Source organism: Prunus avium, chromosome 8 (assembly GCF_965620075.1).
Source record: "Prunus avium chromosome 8, drPruAviu1.hap1.1, whole genome shotgun sequence".
NCBI classification, from domain to species: Eukaryota; Viridiplantae; Streptophyta; class Magnoliopsida; order Rosales; family Rosaceae; genus Prunus; species Prunus avium.
Genome location: NC_142291.1, coordinates 36,079,603 through 36,100,371, shown reverse-complemented (window position 1 = coordinate 36,100,371; position 20,769 = coordinate 36,079,603). Strand labels below are relative to the sequence as shown.

At 37.9% G+C, this 20,769-nt stretch overlaps 6 protein-coding genes across 7 annotated transcripts; 4 read left to right on the top strand and 2 right to left on the bottom strand.

Moving 5' to 3' along the window:
- The first annotated feature begins 343 nt into the window (after positions 1-343).
- LOC110756984 (uncharacterized) lies at positions 344-3,800 on the top strand. Its single transcript, XM_021958493.2, has 6 exons — positions 344-709; positions 1,047-1,330; positions 1,457-1,943; positions 2,221-2,370; positions 2,465-3,409; positions 3,625-3,800. The coding sequence occupies exons 1-5, from the start codon at positions 455-457 to the stop codon at positions 2,741-2,743; spliced, it is 1,455 nt and encodes a 484-aa protein (XP_021814185.1). The 5' UTR covers positions 344-454; the 3' UTR covers positions 2,744-3,409; positions 3,625-3,800.
- A 1,414-nt stretch (positions 3,801-5,214) lies between these two features.
- Positions 5,215-9,353, top strand: LOC110757010 (uncharacterized). 2 transcript variants are annotated; one of them, XM_021958524.2, is made up of 5 exons: positions 5,215-5,595; positions 6,329-7,588; positions 7,855-8,004; positions 8,092-8,272; positions 8,607-9,353. In XM_021958524.2, the coding sequence occupies exons 1-5, from the start codon at positions 5,353-5,355 to the stop codon at positions 8,777-8,779; spliced, it is 2,007 nt and encodes a 668-aa protein (XP_021814216.1). In that variant the 5' UTR covers positions 5,215-5,352; the 3' UTR covers positions 8,780-9,353. The 2 variants fall into 2 exon arrangements, with proteins under 2 accessions (XP_021814216.1, XP_088102045.1); XM_088245919.1 differs by having other exon boundaries at positions 5,461-5,595; positions 6,315-7,588.
- An 89-nt stretch (positions 9,354-9,442) lies between these two features.
- Positions 9,443-10,684, bottom strand: LOC110757011 (amino acid-ligase). Its single transcript, XM_021958525.2, has 3 exons — positions 10,152-10,684; positions 9,830-10,042; positions 9,443-9,721 (listed from the first exon to the last, which is right to left on the bottom strand). Exons 1-3 carry the CDS (start codon positions 10,453-10,455, stop codon positions 9,585-9,587), a joined length of 654 nt encoding a protein of 217 aa, XP_021814217.1. The 5' UTR covers positions 10,456-10,684; the 3' UTR covers positions 9,443-9,584.
- A 736-nt stretch (positions 10,685-11,420) lies between these two features.
- Positions 11,421-14,381, top strand: LOC110757038 (uncharacterized). Its single transcript, XM_021958555.2, has 10 exons — positions 11,421-11,535; positions 11,866-11,942; positions 12,124-12,203; positions 12,372-12,432; positions 12,772-12,839; positions 12,939-13,020; positions 13,120-13,200; positions 13,332-13,409; positions 13,730-13,849; positions 14,017-14,381. Exons 1-10 carry the CDS (start codon positions 11,442-11,444, stop codon positions 14,191-14,193), a joined length of 918 nt encoding a protein of 305 aa, XP_021814247.2. The 5' UTR covers positions 11,421-11,441; the 3' UTR covers positions 14,194-14,381.
- Positions 14,382-14,552: 171 nt separating this feature from the next.
- LOC110757004 (acyltransferase GLAUCE-like) lies at positions 14,553-15,999 on the bottom strand. The gene is made up of 2 exons (XM_021958518.2): positions 15,568-15,999; positions 14,553-15,449 (listed from the first exon to the last, which is right to left on the bottom strand). Exons 1-2 carry the CDS (start codon positions 15,997-15,999, stop codon positions 14,553-14,555), a joined length of 1,329 nt encoding a protein of 442 aa, XP_021814210.2.
- Positions 16,000-16,772: 773 nt separating this feature from the next.
- Positions 16,773-20,688, top strand: LOC110756993 (Sterile alpha motif (SAM) domain-containing protein). Its single transcript, XM_021958509.2, has 6 exons — positions 16,773-17,296; positions 18,332-18,393; positions 18,498-18,769; positions 19,414-19,488; positions 19,588-19,650; positions 20,395-20,688. The coding sequence occupies exons 1-6, from the start codon at positions 17,190-17,192 to the stop codon at positions 20,437-20,439; spliced, it is 624 nt and encodes a 207-aa protein (XP_021814201.2). The 5' UTR covers positions 16,773-17,189; the 3' UTR covers positions 20,440-20,688.
- Positions 20,689-20,769: the final 81 nt, after the last annotated feature.

Genomic DNA, 20,769 nt, shown 5'->3' with positions numbered 1-20,769 from the left:
CTTTTTTATTCGGGATTTTTTTTATTTACCCGTTTGTATAGTTATGTCGTAATTGAGATTTATTTTGTATTATAACTCTTTTTACGATTTATCACTTTGTATATCCCTATAAAAACCTCCCCATCGAAAAGATAGATCAGAAAATTCTCATATACTTGGTTTGGCAAATCTTTATTTGTTAAATTATATATAAAATAGAAACTGGAGGAAACAAATAACAATAAATCATCGTTAATCAATTGGGCCTTCTTTACCAAAAGATCGGAAAGCCCAAAGGCCCATTGTCTTTGTCCCTAGAAATCAAAAAATCCCTCCCAAACCCCAACGTCTTTCATAGACCAAACTCCTTCAGCGAAGCTTCCATGGCGGACTACCTGACTCCGCGCCCCACGGCCCCCATCTCATAGAACTCTCGCAGCGCCCATAGTCCGATTCAAGCTCATTCCTCCACCTCATGGCCCTTCCTCTTCTTCTTCTTCTTCTTCTTCTCAGACGGGTCCTGTTACTCTCTCTCTTACTTTTTGCCCCAATTCTCCATTCCAAAGCTGCCTTGGGAACGGTCACCGAAGAAAATTTCTCGGAGGAGATGCTTCTGAAGCCATTGCCGGGTCGCAAGGTGCTGGCCCACTTCAACTTCCGAAGCAGGGCCTCACATACCAACTCCAGTGGCCGGCCCCACCGTCTCTTCCCCAAAGCCATATCTCAGCTGGTAGGTCTTTACGTGCCTCTGCATTATTTTGTTTTTAAATTTGTTAACTTTGGCATACGATAAGGTCGTAAACAGATAAAATTTTGATCTTGTATCTGGGTTTTGTTTAATTAGGGTGTTTAAGGTAGTAAGGTAGCTTGATAGGTGTTGTAAGTTTCCAAAATTAACTGTATGGGCTTTAGCATTGATATTCAAATTTAGGATTTTTAAGTCTTACTGGTAGCATAACCTAACTTTCCAATTACCTCCACTCCACCATTCTTGTATGAATTCATGAAATTCTTGGTAGTATCTTATAAACCACTAAATAACTTACGGGAGAGTGTTGGTTGGACAGGTTCAGAAGTTTCACGTTAAGGAAATGGAATTTTCTTTCACACAAGGTCACTGGAACTATGATCGCTGGGGTGGGTTTGATCGCATATCAAGCAACAATGCAAAGCCTCCTGGAGTTGAGTTGTGGGCTGTCTTTGATGTCACTCTTGAACAGGTGGATGATTCTTGGAAGAATTTAATCCATGCTCTTTCGGGTCTCTTTTGTGCTTCAATCAACTTCCTAGATTCGTCTACATCATATTCTGCTCCTGAATGGGGATATCGCCCAGCGCCAGGAAGTCTGAGGTATATAAGAACCTAACTCCATGGCTAAAGCTCCTTATTTGCAGAAAGAAAAATGAGATATCCAGTGCTGATAAATCTGCCTATGAAGGTGTTATGAGTAACCCTGGCTTTGAATTGTCTGTTCAGGGTATTAAAAGAACTTAATGGATTTGAACAGAAGAACCCATCTGTTCTATATGAATTTTCTATGGAGAAGTACAGCGAGTCTAGGCCATTTGATTTAGGCCTAAGTTGGAAGCTTTTTGTAGTTTGGTCCTGTCAGAAAGCACCATTACATGCTAGTCGGTTCTTGATGGGAAGTGGGAATGGAAGGGGTGCTTTTGCAATATCGTTGAGATCTACGGAGGTGAGTGATGAGTTGTTGCATACTGATATAAGTGAAGGCAAGTGCAAATTGGAAGTCAAAGTTTTTCAGGTTGTGCCTTGGTATATTAAGGTTTATTTTCATACATTGCGAGTGTATGTTAATGAACAACCTCAAGAAGTTTCAGTCATTGTTGAAAAGATGCTTGTTTCACCTTCTGTAAACAAGATGTCACCTGGGGTGATGGAGATGGTCCTGAAATTCCCTTGTGGAATGAAATCAGCTACTATAACCTTAGAATTTGATAAGGTATACTTGGGTAATCTTTTTTTAATTTTTTTTTCCATGTTTTATAGCATTGGTTTTTATATGGAATTTTCAAAGGGTTATAGCTATGTGGGAATTCCTGTGGTGCTAAACTGTGAGCTAAGCTCATGCAGAACAATGGTTGACTGAAGCATTGTTGCTGGGAACTCCTATATCATCTTATTTGCTTGAAACATAGGCTGAAGTTTGACTGTACACTTCGTTTCTTTATTACTTGTTGATTTTTTTTGGGTATGACTTTGTTATAATATCTATGTAGGGGTTTTTGCATATTGATGAATATCCTCCAGATGCCAATCAAGGATTTGATATTCCATCAGCCATAATAAGCTTTCCTAATTTCCATACAAGCATGCAGTTTTTTAAGGATAAATCTGTGAAGAAGTCCTCCCTCTTATCCAAATTCCTGGTATTCTATCCACCTCTTTTTTCTTTTTTGGTGGTATTCATGTATCAGATTCATCGATTTTTGTACCTATTGTCGACTCTCTATTTGTGTGTAGGAAAACAGCGATGTTTTGACATACACAGAAGTATTACTTGTACTGTTGGCAACTCCCGATTTTAGCATGCCTTGTCAAGTTATGGTGATTACAGTCAATGTATGTCTAAAGTATTTTAGTTATTTGCTCGAAATAGTTAGAAGGCGTGCTGGCGAGGAGGAAAATTTTCAAGGAACAGCATTTAGATTGACTGTTTTTAGCATATTGATAGCAATTTATAGGTTTTACAACAGGGCATATATATTAAATTTAGAACACATCATGAGTTGCAGATGTTGAGACAGTGTCGATTATTTTTTGCACAATTGGCTGAGTTAATTTATTCTCAGAAGTTAGTCTGTTTTTCTTTGGATTTCATCGTGCAGTGTTCTTATAGGATGGAATAAGGTTAGCAACATAGTTTCCCTGTCAGTGGTAGTAAGCTTGTAGTTCTGTTGGGGCACCATACGCCTTCTAGGACTGAAGTATTCCTCTTTTGCTTGTTACTTTTTCATTTACACCTACTGCAGTTAACTGTTTCATTTTTTTATTATAAAAATAAATAGAGATACTATAGAATTGCATGTGTACCACATCATGTATGGTTGAAGTCAGCTAATTGCCACTATATACTAGAATGAACATGTAATTTGCCTTATGTTTTTACTGTGTCAACTTTATTACTCTAGTTGGTCGACCAAGCACATCAGATTTTATAATGGACCTGCAACTTATTTGAAGATCTATAGCCACCACTCTATATATATGTGCGTGTGTGCGTGTGTATGTGTGTGCAGCTAACTTCGGGTAATGAAGCTCGTGATGAGCTTTGAGTTCTTGGGTAAAGTAAAAGGAGAGCCAATCACATTGCAGACAAATGCTTTTGAAAATGATAAGGATCATTTGGTTTGACGCCAATGCAGATTATCAAGACTACAACAATCTTCGGAACCATCATCAAATTGTGTAAGAGTCCTTGGCCATATGTTCTTTATTTTGTCACACCATATCTCATGTTTTCGTTTCCTAAATGAACGACTATGATTCAGAGTTTAACAATATAACATGTCATATATATCTAATAACATAACATTATCCTATAATGTATATGCATATATATATATATATATATATATATATATATATATATATATAAAAATTATTCTTTTTATGTGCTGCAGATTTTATGTGGACAACATCCCAATTAGAGTTGCGTACCCATCTGAACCAATAAAAATATAAGCAAGCTTATGGTGGCCTTGAGAGGGATTGGACTTTTGCACCATTTAGAGCTCACCACCAAGGATTTGACATAATTGGCTGCATACCACGGAGCTCCATGAAAGAATGTTATGGACACAATCATATTGGTAGAAACTCGAAACAATAGGAAGTTTTGGGAATTAGACTCAAACGAACCACAAGCAAATGAGAATGGAAGGAGGAGATATATGAACTATGACCATTGTATTGATTTAAAAAGGTACCCTATATCTCCGAGGGAGTGCAATATTAAATCCCCAATGAATGAGGATAAAAAATAAGGTTATAATAAACTGTCTCTAATGTCCAGATATTGCCGTTGAAGTTTACACTATCTTCTGACTTTTAGCGGCGGTTTTGGGTACCGTTGCTAATAACACTTTTAGTGGTGCCTAGCGGCGGGTTTTACCGTCACTAAAGCTAGTTCTGAAATTGACACCCTGAAAATCGTCACTAAAGTTCTTAAAACCGTCTTAAACCGCAGGTAAAAGAGAACCGTCACTAAAAGAAACAAACTTCTTTCTGCAGATTGAAGCGTATGAGAATTTATTCACCATTTGTTCATTATTTTATCTGAAAACAAGGTGAAAGATCGTTCCCGTATGTCATGAAATACCCAACGAATTTTATGGAACCTTGATCTTCTAGGATTTGAGAGCAAATCTGTCTTAAAACGGTGATAAATGGTAAGTATTTGAAGTGCTTTTGTCTATTCAAAACGAAGAACCACTTGTTTTGGAAACTATAAAAACCAAGAACCCCCCCGATAATGGAGATGGACTAGCGCTCCTATTTGATTGATGCTCTCAAAGTATTAGCAACTGTATTCAAAAGCTCCCATTTAAGTTTTGCTCTAAGTCTCATTCTAGTTCTCAGTTTCCACAACTCAGTGTGATTTATTAACTTTTCAATCTTTGGTTTTAGTTATATTGATTGTCTTTCAATTCCAACTGCAAATGAAATCCTAGTTTTGTTTTCTGCATTTTTATTTCATTTTCTTGTTATTGATTGTTAAAATCTTTGTTATTGATTTTTTGAATTTGATTATAATGATCTTGATTGATAATCTTGTAACATAAAATGTCAGTGACAGTAAAATATTACTCCACAAGTCTGCACACATGCATAATTCTCTTAAACATTTCTAGTGCTCAATAACATCAAAACCATGTAGGTTGTCAAAGATTGTGTATCAATTTCTTGGTCATTTGAACATTTGTGGGATTATTTGCAAAAGAATTATAGGAATTAGACCATGTACAAATACATTTCATAACAAAAATATATTAGTCCAAACACCAAAAAAAATCTCAAATTTTAAATATCAAGTGACATAATTTTATAATAGCATCTTTATATATATATATATATATATTTAAAAAAATACATATTTTCACTTGGAACAAAATGGTTTAACAAATAATGGGCCTTGTTGACCAAAATGATCAAAAAGCCCAAAGGCCAATTCTTTATGTCTCTAGAAATCCAAAAAGCCCAGATCAACGTAAGCAGTCATTACTAGTCTTTCACTGACCAAACTCCCGCTACGCTCCCATGGCGGACTACCCGACTCGGCGCCCAATGGCCCCCATCTCATAGCACTCTCGCAACGCCCACACTCCGATTCAAGCTCACTCCTCCGCCTCATGGCCCTTCCTCTCCTTCTTCTCAGACCGATCCTATTGCTCTCTTTCTTACTTTTCGCCCCAATTCTCAATTTCAAAGCTGCCTTGGGATCGGTCACCGAAGAAGATTTCTCGGAGGAGTTGCTTCTGAGGCCATTGCCGGATCGAAAGGTGCTGGCCCACTTCCATTTCCGAAGCAGGGCCCCGCATACCAGCTCCAATGGCCGCCATCACCATCTCTTCCCCAAAGCCATATCTCAGCTGGTAGGTCATTACGTGCCTCTGCATAAATTTTGTTGTTTAAATTTGTTAAATTGGGCATAGGATAAGGAAAAACTGATAAATCTTGGATCTTGCATCTGGGTTTGGTTTAATAATGGTGCCTAAGGTAGTATGGTAGCTGAATAGGTGTTGTAAGTGTTCAAAATCACCTGTCTGAGTTTCAGCATTGAGATTCAAGTTAGGGTTTATTATAAATTTCACTCTCGAGACCTCAACTTGGGCCAAGTTGATCGGGACAGCTCTTGTCTGAGCTCTTTGTATTGTGTTTGCATGTGTTTCTACTCTGTTTTTCATGTAGTTTCCAAACTAACATAATTCCCGTATTTTGGTGTTTAGAAGAAAAGAAACTAGAAGTGTCTAATAATGATTCAAGAGGAAACTGTTAGGTTTTTGTAATTAATGTTCTCTAGTAGTGTCTGCAACCTGAATGTGGCATGGGCATGGCACTTACAAGACTTAGATTTTCGGCATGCCATTTAGTCTCCACCACGCTTTGGGAAATGCTTCTTTTAGTTTAACCCAGATTAAAACCAACATTTTAAAATCTCTTCATCCCACCATTTTGTGTTTTTTCTCCATATGTAACACATCCAGGATCCTTACTGCTAGGACAACCCAACTTTAAACTTGCCTAAAACATTTTTCTACTAATTCATGAAATTTTGGTAGTATCTTAAACTACTAAGTAACTTGCGGGATAGTATTGGTTGGACAGGTTCAGAAGTTTCGTGTTAAGGAAATGGAATTATCTTTCACACAAGGTCGCTGGAACTATGATCGTTGGGGTGGGTTTGATCCCATATCAAGCAACAATGCCAAGCCTCCTGGAGTTGAGTTGTGGGCTGTCTTTGATGTCCCTCTTGAACAGGTGGATGATTCTTGGAAGAATTTAACCCATGCTCTTTCGGGTCTCTTTTGTGCTTCAGTCAACTTCCTAGAATCGTCTACAACATATTCTGCTCCTGAATGGGGCTATCGCCCAGCGCCAGGCAGTCTGAGGTATGGTACATTGCCCCGTGAGGCTGTTTGCACTGAGAACCTAACTCCATGGCTGAAGCTCCTTCCTTGTAGAGATAAAGCTGGGCTTTCTGCATTAATGGATAGACCATCTATCTACAAAGGATTTTATCATTCACAGCAGTTGCGCTTGACCTCAAGTGAACTTGAATCAGAGGAGGGAGGTTCAGGAATTGTTCTACAACAAACACTCACAGTTGTTGTCCAGCCTGATAGTGAGAGAAATGTTATGTCTTATTCCCATGAAACAAAATTACAACCAAGCTGGTCCTTGACTTCAATTTTTGGGAGGATGGTCACTGGAAGATGTGTACTTGCCAAGTCTTCCACCGTATACCTTCAGCTTGACAGGGGACTAGTTGGTCAGCTGGATTACTTGCAGAAAGAAAATGAGTTATCTAGTGATGATAAATCTGTCTATGAAGGTTTTAGTAGTAACCCTGGATTTGAATTGTCTGTTAAGCCGGACAGGGTATTAAAAGAACTGAATGACTTTGAAAAGAAGAACCCATCTGTTGTATATGAATTTTATATTGAGAAGTACAGTGAGTCTAGGCCATTTGATTTAGGCCTAACTTGGAAGCTTCCTGTAGTTTGGTCCTGTCAGAAAGCACCATTACATGCTGTTAGGTTCTTGATGGGAAGTGGGAATGAAAGGGGTGCTATTGCAATATCCTTGAGATCTACAGAAGTGAGTGATGAGTTGTTGCAAACTGATATGAGTGAAGGCAGGTGCAAATTGGAAGTTAAAGTTTTTCAGGTTGTGCCTTGGTATATTAAGGTTTATTTTCATACATTGCGAGTGTATGTTAATGAACAACCTCAAGAAGTTTCAGATGTTGTTGAAAAGATGCGTGTTTCACCTTCTGTAGACAAAGTGTCACCTGGGGTGATGGAGATGGTCCTGAAATTCCCTTGTGGAATGAAATCAGCAGCTATAACCTTAGAATTTGATAAGGTATGCTTTGGAATTTCTTTTTCCTTTATTATAGCATTGGTTTGGCAAGAAAGTTCTTAGAAATTTTCAAGGGGTTATAACTATGCTGGAATTCCTGTGGTGTTAAACTTCTTGCTAAGCTCATGGAAGACAATCTTGACTGAAGCATTGTTGATCGGAAGTCTTGTATCATCCTATTTGCTTGGAACATAGGCTGAAGTTTGAATGTACACTAAATTTATTCTGTACTTGTTTATTTTCTTATGACTGTTATAATATCGATGTAGGGGTTTTTGCATATTGATGAGTATCCTCCAGATGCCAATCAAGGATTCGATATTCCAGCAGCCATTATAAGCTTTCCCAACTTCCATACAAGCATGCAGTTCTTTACAGATAAATCTGTGGATAGGTCCTCCATCTTATCCAAATTCCAGGTATTCTAACTGCCATACGTTCTTTGGTGTGCACATGTCTCAGTCCTTGATTTTTATGCCTATAGTTTACTCTCTTTATTTGTGTAGGAAAACAGTGCTGTTCTGGCATACACAGAAGTATTACTTGTACCGTTGACAACTCCTGATTTTAGCATGCCTTACAATGTTATCACAATTACATGCACTGTATGTGCTTTGTATTTTGGTTCTTTGCTCAATGTACTTCGAAAGCGTGTTGGCGAGGAGGAAAGATCTTCAAAGAGAAAAGGTTAGATTGTCTATTTGTATCATAATATTTGTTGAAAATCTCATGGTTTTACAACACAGCATGAATGTTCCTCTTTTAGCTTGTTACTCTTTCATTAACAGTTAATGCAGTTAATTGCTTCCTTTTCAATAAATAAATAAATGGAAAGAGACACTTGAGAGTTATATGGGTACCAAGAATAGTCAATCATGCTCAACAGTTTCTCATCATGCATGATTGAATTCATTAGCCTTGAATTACCAATATTAACTACAGAAACTTGTAATTTGCTCTGTTGCGTTTGCTTTCTTATTTCACTGGCTTATGATGTTCAGCTTCTCATGTTTGTTTGCAGCTACCAAGGAAACTGGTCGGCTCCGACAGCTGTTATCTAGGGTGTCTGCCAAGCTGAGAGGAAGACCATCTCATCAGCCGACTTCCAATTCATCAACCTTCATCAGTTCAAAACTTATACTTTTTATACTTATGGCTGGAATTGCTGTCTTTTGGCAAGTTTATTTTGGATGATGTGTCTAAGTCATTGTACAATAGGTGCCAATTAGGTCCTTTACTGTACAATATGAGCTTGCCATTTTTAGAGCCCTAATCCATATGAGGGGTAGAACTTAGTTACAGTATCTTCAGTACTGTACTGCCCAGAGTGTCCCCAGCCCCCAATTGTAGTAGGCCATGTTCACATGAGGCTACATCACTAAACGTTACACTATTCACACACGCAATTGACCGTAACAATTCCGTTCTTAGACAGTCTCCCATCCCCTACTTGATGAGGCTGGGGAAGCTTACAACTAAACCAATGCTGCAGCGATCACGGAACTTGAAAGCCGGTATCAACTTTGGCTGAAGTTGAAGGGGGCTGGCAGAGTTTGCGTTCTTGTGTTTGCCAAAAGAAGTTCAAGAGGGAACAGAAGTGTTTGGCTTTATTTAATCCTACCATGTCCATAGCCGTTTGATATCTGACCTTTTACCTTTTCTTTTCTAGTTCGTACTTATTTCAGTTCAACATTTTTGGGTTATGTTTGTCCAGTTTTGTGGGCCGACAAACGCTAAACAAAAGGAATTTATTGTTCTTCAATTTTCAGTCTTCGAATTCTCTCATCTATTGCTTGTGTTTTCTTTACCCTGAGTGAATTAAACATACATATGATGATTGTCAATGCTGGAATTAGGTTGCCAAACCAAAAGTCTTTTCATTGTTCTTACATTATACTCATCATTTACAAGTTAAATCAAGTCGCATAAAAACTAAACCAAACTATGAAAGAAAAAGGAGAACCAAGAAAAATAAAAATGAAAACAAACATGAGAAGCTTCATAAAATCTCTTTGCAAGGAGCAGACACGACTGCCTCATCTTCTCTCTTCCTCTTCATCTTCTCCCTCATATAACTGCATCTAAGTTGGGCACCTGAGATGCTGCTGGACTGGCTTCTACTTCTTCCTTGGATATCTGAAAAATCCCATAGAACCAGACCAGTTGTGTTAACTTATAATAAAAAGTTAACCCAAAAACAACCCAGAAAAACTAAGTCAAAGTTAAGTCAGAATGAATCAGTACCTGGGTTAGTTTCACTTATTTTTAGCTTTTTGAGCAAGTTTACATCTTCTAACAATTGCTTTCTCTTGGAAGAGCAAATACCAATTCTGCCATTGCTTTCAGTTGATGTACCTGGGTTGCTTGTCCTCATCTTTTTACTCTTGATCAGCAAGCTGTCATCTTCAAAAGCTGCCCTTCCTCTGTTATCAACAACCTGGTGTAGTTCATGTCCTCCTGCAAAATCAAAGATTCATTCTTTCATGATCGAAAAGAACCAACAATCAAATCTGAAGGTACCCATTTACCCAGAACAGATAATAAAGTAGTTGGTGGTAGAACTTACGCTTGGTGCCAACTTTGCAGAGCTTGCCATCAACGACAATGGGGCTGCTGTCGTTTTCCCCTGTTGAGAGTCCTTTAGCAGAGAAGAAAGAAAGGAGGGACTTCCAGGTGACTGAGGAGGCGATGAGGTCGAGCCCTCTGCTGATAAAGTGACCGTTGAGCTTCAGGGTTGGTGGGTCCAGCCCAAACGTTCTGGCTATGGAGCCCAAGTCCAGCCTCTGCTCCTCCCATACCAACAACGACACCGTCTTTGCCACTGATGGGCAGAACAGCTTGATCGTTCTTCTGGCTTTGTTTTCTGCCATCCTTATTGCTGTGATTTTGGGAGCTACCAGCTAAAGCAAGTTGGTTTTTATTTTTTGCTTGTAAATTTTTGTATCGGTCTCAGAGTGTGTAGGTTCCAAGTTCCAACGGTTTCTGGAAGTGTCTAAAACTTTTCTTTAGGGCGGGTCCTGGTGGAGGTGATGTAACCAAGGTAAATCAAAATAACGGATGAAAAAGGAAAGAGAATAGGGGACGATTTTGACATTCTAAACCACTTCTACTAAAGTTTGTAAACTAAAATTATTAAACAATTATTTCTATATGAGTCTTAGAATCGATTTCCCATCATCTAATATCGCTTATAAAAAAAAATTACTTCAACACGAAATGGGAAAACGGATAAAATAGGAATAAAAAAATCGATATTCATAAAATATTGAAGAAAAATTACAAGATTCAGCAATATAGAGACCAAGCTTCGCAGATGAGTAACACTTTCAGCATGACATAGTGTTAGGTCTTTTATTATGAAATTCTAGGTAAAGAAGGTGAAATATTGAAGGTGATTGAATCAATTAACGGCTGTGATTGAATTTGAATCATTGAATTTGAAGGTGTGAAACAAAAGAAAAATAGAAATGATTTTTTTGGGCTTTGACTCCATCTAAAAGCTGGCACAATATTTTTGGCGCAGTCACAGTTGCAGACCAGTAAAAGAAATTGGGCCAGTTGAAGATTTGAAGAACACACAAAAATATCCAATAAAAACAAAAGAAGAGAGAAGCCCAATCCAACGTGGCCTATTCTTTTCTTAAGAGCCAGGAAGCCGAAAGGTATAAATTGAGAATCAAAATATTCACAAGCTGAGAGGGTTTCAGAAATCTCTTGAAAATGGCTGCCCAATCTTTACAAGGCTTCCATTGTAGGACTTCTCTGAACCCACTTCATTTAAACCTCCCTATCTCTATCCCCATTTCATCTCCAGTTTCTAATGAAAAGTGCAAACCTTGCCCGCCCAAATACAACAATGGCTGTTCCGGAAGTTGACAAGAAAATGCTTGGAGAGCTTGAAGCAATGGGATTTCCAAGACCTCGCGCAACACGAGCACTTCATTATTCTGGTGAAGCTTTTCCTTTACCATTTTCAGCTTTCAAAATTTGAATAAAAGCTTGAATTACTTGTGGTTTAAAAGTGTGCCTAGAACTGGTAATTTGAAGTGTTTATGGTGGAGGGTTAAATGAAATTCTTCAACCTTGTTATGATGATCATTTGGTCCATATTTAAGCTTCTAATGGTAGTTTAATAAGTATTCTTCTTGAGAGGATCTAAGAATTTTGTGTGCATTTGAGGCTTGGTTTAGTTGAATTCATGTTTGTTTTGGTTTGGTTTTTATACATATGCATGTTCTAGATTCAAGTTTGTAGGTTCATTTGTTTTTCCTTTTTACCAGGCAATGCTAGTTTAGGGGCTGCTATAGATTGGATCGTTGATCATGAGAATGACGCTGACATTGATGAGATGCCGTTGGTATGATTTGTTATCGTACTTTGGTTGTGCATCTATATTACATTGCATTCAGATTTTCATTGCTACAACAAACATGTCGAATTGGTGGTGTTCGGCTTTTAAAGCATGAGACAGATAACAAAAAATAATTTCCTGTGGGATTTCATAGAGGATTTACTCTCAACTGGTCAACTACTCACAGGTAACAGTGGACATTAGCATTGGATCTCCAGAACCATTCTATTTCACAGAAGGGATGAAAATAAAAGCACAGGAGTTAAGGTTACTTTCTCATCATCCTTATGGTTTTATGTAACATTAAATGCACTTATGCACACACAAGTTCTCTCTTCATTAGTTTCAACTGCCTGTTTGATTTCTTTTTTCTCAACTCTTTAATGTTCCAATATTTGATTTCTTTAAATTACTTGATGTTTGAGACATTTTCAGGGATCGAGCACGCAAGAAGAAGGAAGAAGAAGAAAAGAAGTTGGAACGAGAAAGGGAGAAGGTATTGTTCAGTTGTCTATGTGATTTTTATCTTTGTTGTTTGACCAAATCATGACGAATTTGGATTGTATAAATGATGAACTTTCGATTCCCTTTTTTTTTTTTCGGATTAGGGGAATTATGATTCCTAATGAGTTGGTCGTTATTGAATCACAGCATGTCACCCTTGTTTTCTTGTTCTAATTCTTTGGGATTTGACTAAATTTGCAGTTGGAATTCTGTTTATTTGCTTGTTAGGCACTCTCTCTACATCCCTCATCAATGTTGTAAACTGAAGCTGCAGAAAGTCTTTTTCCTTTTGGTTTTAACCAACCCAGATAACTTTTTTGTTTTGTTTCAGGAGAGGATTCAATCTGGTAAGCAACTCATAGAAGCAAAGCGAAGTTTAGAAGAAAATGAAAGAAAACGGTCTGTCTCAATTCAGTATTTGTTCTCTTTGTTTCTGTCTGTTTTATTTCATTTAGCCTAGTACTACTTCTGAGTAGAATAAGAACTTTATCTTCTCAGTAATATGGAGTTTCGGAAAGCTGAGAAAGAGGAAGAGAAACGAGCAAGAGAAAGAATTCGCTGGACACTAAAACAGGATAAGGTGCTTAGATAATGCTAATCCACTCTTCTTTTAGACATATGCCCAAAAGGGGTTCATAAGTGTTGAATTACTCCTCAAAATGTATGCATGTCTTTACAGTTAGAAAGAAGGGTCAATCTTGGATTGCCACCAGGACAGCTTGAAGGTGAGAAACATACACCTGCGGTGAGGATAGAACAGGTATCAATATTTTGTACTGGTGTCTATAGATTTAAAGTTCCATTTATCTCATTGAAAAACATAGTTTTTTGCTGGGAATTTCATAATATAAAATTATCCTGAATGTTCTCTTCCTACTCTTTAAATGTCAGAATCCATTTCCAGTCCGTTCTGTTGCAAAATCAGAACGAATGAGAGAATGTTTACGGTCCTTGAGGCGCAACCACAAGGTATATGGCTCTGATTCGCTTTTTCAATGTAGTAATAGGTTCCCAAACTGGTTGTTACAAGAAAGAAAGTAATCTTGCCTTGTTGCCCTTTGAGCTACATCTTTGAATAACAGAAAATAGTCCAAAAGGATCATTAGGGGCCTCATAGATATTGAAATATCAAAAATCTGTTTTGTTTCATAACACATTGGTCTAGAACAACCATCAATACCCATTAGTACCATGCATTACTTATCAAAAAAGAAAAAGAAGGAGATCACAGAAATGTTGCTTTTAGTAGGCATATTTTCCTATCGATTGGTTTTCTTTGGTGGGTCTAGGATGACGATGCTAGAGTGCGACAAGCCTTCCACACCCTGCTGATTTATGTTGGAAATGTTGCAAGGAATCCTAATGAAGAAAAATTCAGGAAGATCAGACTCAGTAATCCGCTATTCTTGGTAAGCTGTGCTTTGACTTATCTCTTCTGTTTTCCGACTTAGTGTGTGCGCATGCGTGTTTGTGTTCTTTCTGTTGGGGATGGTTAGAAAAGAAAGGCTTAGAATAAACACAATTAACAACTGTTATATATTGTCTAAATTCGTGTTTATTGAAATTTATTGAGCAGGATAGAGTTGGGAGTTTGATTGGAGGAATTGAGTTCCTTGAGCTCTGTGGGTTTGAGACAACTGAAGGGGGAGAGTTTTTGTATCTTCCTGACAATAAGGTTGACATGGCAACATTAAACTCAGCTGCTTCTGAGCTGAAGTCTGCATTGACGAACCCGTTCTTTGGCCTTCTGTAGCAGGCAAGAGAAACTTGTGATACAAGGTTCAATGAATTGGGTCTTAAACTTGGAAGGAAAAGTGGCTAAAGTATGCAGCGTTGATGAATTATTGATTAATCTCTAGGAATGTCATGTTAGAAATCTTATACTGAGTCTCTTGCCTTCTTGTAAGAATTTTACTTTATGGAAATTTCCCATAGTCGTCCTGCCTTCCTCTGTATTTATGTACTAATTAGCATTCTATTTGTTCAAGAAATATTAAGCTGAGGAATGAAACAGTTGATCTAATACAGCCTTAACTTCTTGAGATGAAAAGGCCTCCACAAGGCCTCATGTGCTGAATTAGTATACATATAGAAACAAACGAATTCATCTTATCATGTATAATATTCGCCCAGCATCAACCTGCAGAACAACTCCCTTTGATCATCAGGTAGTTCCAGGCATATGCTGAGGCCTCCCTTTCCTTCTGGTCCTGGCAGCAGCATGACAAGGCCCGGCTTGAGTAGAACCGACGTGGCGCACTTAACTTTTCCCCATGAGAATTCACCATGCTCTATCCCCAATTTCCACCATGACACCAGTGAGAAGCTATCTTCTTCGCAAGGTACCCCTTTATTCACCTCTAACCAATCTATCCCTGACCTCACATACTCATCATCCAATCTCTCTACCCCTTCTTGCACCTTCCTCACAAGGGAAGAGTCATCTTCCTCCTTAAGCTCCTTCACAGTTGCATGTGCAAAGGCAGGAACCAATGCATTTCCAGCAAATCCAGGCGGGGCTGGAGGCACAACTCGTTTGCGAACATTGACTGGAATCAAAATAGTCGAGGTATTTTCAGCTGGCATATCAACCGCAATGCTCCTTGCCTTCCAAATCATTGCTGCAACAACTTGAAAACTAGTGCAGCTCTTCAACTTCCCATCTTTAAGGGCTGCCTTCTTCAAGCTGGCAATACGATCTTGGGACAAATATATAAGGCGCGTTGGGTTCAGAGTTGTGGATAGTTTCATGTTGGTGCCACTCATACCACGGACAGTGAATATGCCAGTTCTATCAGTGGCTTTTGAGTACTCAAAATGTGGGAAACTGATGTTTGGAGGGTTTTGAGCTTTGAACATTGTTCGATCTGCATTTGGTCGAATGACTAAGTTACCACCGCGAGTTAGAGCTGCCAAATTTGCCTCAAACTCCCGGGCTGCAACCCCATCGACTGCGCAATGATTGAACCTGGAGGCAAACACTAGGCTTCCACATCCAAGCTGAGTGAACTGTCACAACAAACATGCATTACTGTGATCAATTTGGGACTTTTGTTCATTTTACAGCCAAAGATTGATCAGAAGGACTTATTTGAATAGTGAAATGATAAACACAATAAGAGCAGACCTGAAACGACACAAGTGGCTTGTCTTTGAGATCCATTTCCTCATCCTCTTGTGGCAAGAAAGCAACAAACTGCCTGAACTCTTTCTTGGGTACCAAAAGCTCACCAAGTTCATCCAGCTTGGTATCTGTCCTAGCTGCAGCAACAACAACACCTGCACCGTTGCATTCGATTTCAAAGCGATTGCTGTCTTCCAAACTTGGCACAAGCCGCCCGGCTAAGAAATCATATTCAGCTAGCAAGGGACCGAGTGTGTTAAACAAGCTATGATAAGCCTCGGAGAAGCTCATCCCATTGCTTGGAGGATCAAAAAAGATAATCGTCTCTTGGTACACAACTAGGGCCAGGTCTATGTTTGATAAGAAAAGTCTCCGGGGCTGTTTCAGTTTTTCTGGTGCAATTACAACCTTCTCAACTAGTTTCACATTCTCCATTGTCAATGGTTATATCTGGTCTAGTTGAGGTTTCTGAATTGATCAAAGGGGGGCTTTTAAAGGATGAAATGAAGCACAATGTGGCTTTCTGCTACTAAGAAAGCAGTTTCATGTCATAAATAAACTTAAATTGTGTTAAAGGAAAAGGCCAGTTAGGGGGTTACCAAAACTGTATATCAGTTAAGTTCAGAATTATGTTCGGAAAAAAGAAGAAGAAAAAGTTCAGAATTATGTAACTCCAATTGTCCATGTGATGTGTAGTTACTTTGACATGTTATGTTCTATATGTCTATGAAATCAATTTAGAGCTCAAATTAACATTGCATTGCATCTGTGTGATTAATCTATTTACTTGTCTTAACTTCCATTAACAAGCATATTGTAGTCTTCATTTTCCCTTTCAAGATCGAAAAGAAAAAAAGTGGAGAAATTAACTTGTACATGTTTAACTAAACCCATATTATAATTAGAGAGTTAATTTGAAGAGAAACTTTACGTATATCAACCAATTTGAGCATCCATTGACAGTCAAGTCAAGGACCTTTTTAACGGGGTGAGCTAGACCTTGTCGACAATTACCCGTTGATTTTCGAGCCACTTTAACATTAAATCAATGATATGAAAACAAGATATTTTTGTCTTCTGATGATAACAAAAATGATGCATGTCAGAGAAAAAACGGTGCATTTTGGTGACAAAACATTCTGAAATTAATTTAAGAAAATAAAAAGGGAACAAAATTGTAAAAGGCGGTATTCGTTGACATGGTGCGTTTAGGAGCACCAACCTTCACCAATAAGCAAATTCCAATCGTGCGCCGAAACGGAGGCCCGAAATGAAACCCTCTCCGAAAAATTAAAAGATCCCGAAACCCGAAACCCGAAACGGCATCTCCTCAATTGTTTAGAGCAGAAGCGCCTTCTCTGCCTTCAATCAAATATCTTTCATTCCTCTCTCTCTCTCTCTCTCTCTCTCTGTGGAATTCAATTCCTTCTAGAAACCAAGTGCTTCTTCTTTCACTGATAAACTAGGGTTAGGGTTTTCTTTTTTTCCCTTTCCCTCTCTGTATGTTACTCTAGAATTTCAAATTCCAGACTGTTAGGTTCGTCTTTTCCCAATTTCCGACCCGTTAGGCTTCAAGTTAGTGTTCAGGGTTGGGATTAGGGTTCTAGTAATTAGCAATAAGGAAGATGTATGCTGATCGAGAGGAAGCTGATACCAAGAGGTCGATAAAGGACCGTCTTAATGGCAGCTTCAGGGATAACTCTGGTGGCCGTAGACAAATAGCAGGAAAAAGGTCCGATTTCTCTTCACTCTCCTTTTCATTTTGAAGAACAAATTGAGGGTAACAATTCTTGTGGAGGTTTTTGGATTTTTCTTCATTTGGACACGAGTTTATACTTGTTCTAGGTTTGAATTCTGTGTTTGAGTGTGATTTTTGTTGCTTTTTTTACATGGGTTATATAAAGGCATATAGGAGGTACGCGTAGATAGTCAAAGTAGGTGACAGAACCAGGAATTTAGCCCTGCGGGAGCAATTTTAATAGATAATAATAATGGTAATATCATTATGCAGAAGTTTGGATGTTGATCAACAATCCTTTCATTAAAGTTCAACAAAATAATGCAAGTAAATCCCTACGAGTTTCACATTATTAGCAATGCAATCAGAAGACATCTTTTGTATGTATACATAATACAATTGAATTGGTGTTCAGATCCTTTGATACCCTTTTGATGAGATGGGGATTCTTTACAAAATGGAATATCGAAGCAAACTTAGATACCGTTTAACTCCTCATTTTTACCATTTTCCCTATTTTACCACTTGACTCTTCATCTTTCTTAATACAATTTCAAAGTTTTTATTTTTTTTATGCATTGCCAGTACTTGAAATCTATGATCTTTTCGTTATTAGTGTCATAGATTACTTTGATAAGATGGAATTGCGTGGCAATTTTATTAACAGAGTGGACTTTTTATTTGTGTGTCTGGTTTTGTAAACCATGGGTGTGTTAATTGGATAATCTGGCGATAAATCTGGTCCCTGCTGTGGAATTCTGAAGATTTAATGAGATCTCTTGTGGTAATAGTTTCAAACTTGATGAAATCATTGCAGTTGCAAAAATACTGCATATGGTGTTGCAATTTGGCCTTCACCAGAGGCTTTAAACACATATGGTGTACATACTTCTTGTCTGAAAGTTCAGGGGGATACAATCTGTAGAATAGTTTCATTGTGTTAATACATATATTAATGGTTGATTGTTCTAGGGGTATTCAGTAAAAAAAAAAGTTAAATAATTGAGTTGATAGCATATCATTTTGCAGGCAAAGACAAGATGACAAGTGGGAGCATGATCTATATGAGGACAATGATCCTCAAGTTTCAAGTATGGACTATGATACTTTTACATGCAACTAAAAACTGCAGCTATTGCTTTTCTCCATTGAGTCATCTTTCTTTGGTTGTTGACTCTGTTAATATCTTGTGAAGATCGCCAAGTTGATGCTCGAGACCTTCGTTTGAAGCTCCAAAGGAAAAGTTTCAAACAATCATCTCAAAGTGGAACAAGATCTCTTTCAGGTGTAAGGGACCTACGGGAAAAGCTATCTGGTACCATGGTTCCACAACCAGTGAACGCCGATCCACCAAAGACAAAAGTGGAAGCTGCCAAACCAGTCAGGAGAAGTACTGCAGTTGGAGCCTCTGCACAAGAGACTAAAAAAGTTACAAACCCAGCTTCTAGAAAGAAGACTTCACAAAAGGCATGAAGTGTTTTATTTCTTTTAATTCCACACTAGCAATCTCCCGCATACTTGGTGTGTTTGAGATTGCGCTCTATATCTGATTACTAGAATTAATAAAATAACCTTTAAAATATAGTTAGAATGTTTCACCAAGTGAGAAGCGTGCTTTATGACATATAACATGTTGACCCTGCTTTCTTTTTAAATTTCTACGTTTTGAGACACAGAGGGGTGGGTTGGGGATTAGTATTTATATAGCAATTATTGGGTCGATGTTACACCATAGAATTCGGAGGTTTCATTAGGACTTGGTTTTTAAGATCGTCTCAATGTAGGATGAAGTAAGCAGTTTTTATACTTTATCTTACTTCAAACGGGGTCGGCTGAAGGTTTGGATTTTCCAACAGGCACCAAAATAAATTAAAAGATAAGAATAAAACTTCTTTCCCACACTCGGCATCTCCTTTCATAAAGAGGGGTCATCAATTGATGGTGGTATACAGTTATGGTTACATTGCAATACCTTTAAGTAACAATAGAAGACAATTCATTTTATTGCTAGGTTGAAGTATTGAGTTTTCTAATATCCCATACTCAGACACTCACATACTCATTACTGCAGTTGCCTCTTAATTACATGACTCATGCCTCTTTTGGTGCAGGCTGGCGCATCAGTGGATGAATTTTTGACGTCTTTGGATCTTGAAAAATATTCCATCACATTTCAGGCCGAGGAAGTATGCAAGATTATATAGACTTTTTTGAAATTCTTTTTATCACTACCTCTGAGAAAATATTTTTAACCTTTGAGTGTTCAATTCCATGTGTTTATGCAGGTGGATATGACAGCTCTTGTGCACATGAATGATGAGGACCTCAAGGCTCTAGGAATACCAATGGTAAACTAAACAAAACTCCTAGATAAAATTCTTGAAACATGAATTATGAATATCATATGCCAACAATCAATATGCTCAATTGTGGTTTTTGAAAACCAAGAAATCCATAAAAATTTAATTTACTTCGAAGAAATTACTACTCAACCTATGCTATGCTCTTATGATTTGAAGTATGCTAGCTTAGGTGTTGGTTTTTGGGTGGGTATTAGAAAATGTTGTACAACCTTTGTTTCAACCTGCACAAGTGGCATAGAAGTCTTCTGAAGATAATTTGAATGATTAGGTAATATTTAGCTATTAAAAAGCATACCATCCTCACAATAATCAAATAAAAAGAGTACTGCAGTGTTTTTTGCTTTCCTAACATGAGTCGAAGGTCTTGGAGGTTTGACTAAAACATAAAATTTCAAACATCAATTAGGGCTGATATCGTTTGACGGCGCAGATGGTGTTTGCTCTTTGGACCTGAAACTGATTCTGTCAGTTTACAGTTGTGTAGTTTCAAACAGTTCAACTATTTGTTTTTACTTAAATGCAGCTTATATAATGCTAGATCAGTATTGAAAAGGAACTCTAGGCACACCATTGTGTATTTCTCAGTGAATTTGTTAGTCTCCTTTTATCTGGTGATTGTGTATACCGCAAATAATGGTGATTATACCAGCATTTTGGGTTTTCTGTTGTTTTATTGAGTTTTGCTTTCGTAGCTTTGAGCTAACCTTTTTCATCTGCTGGGGTTTTCAGGGCCCAAGGAAGAAGATACTTTTGGCATTGGAATCAAGAGTCTGATGTTTGAGGCTGGCGTTGTTTCATCGCCTTATTTCTTCGTGTTTAGTATGACTCAGTCTAGCAGGCTTTGTATTGGTTGGTATCAACCTGCGTGTAACTTTTTTTTTTTACCCCCTCTTTTTTTTTCTTTCTTTCTTTCTAGTATGCATTGCTGAAAGTGGCTTCAATGTGCTCATTAATGATATAAACCATGTGAATTTGCTAGCTTTTAACTGCTGGAAATTTAAGTTTTAAGGATTTACTGCGTCATTCTCTCCCTAAATATATAACTTGAAGATGATGTGTTCCATCTACTCATGCCTTTAGTACGTGCAATTTGGTAGCGTATAT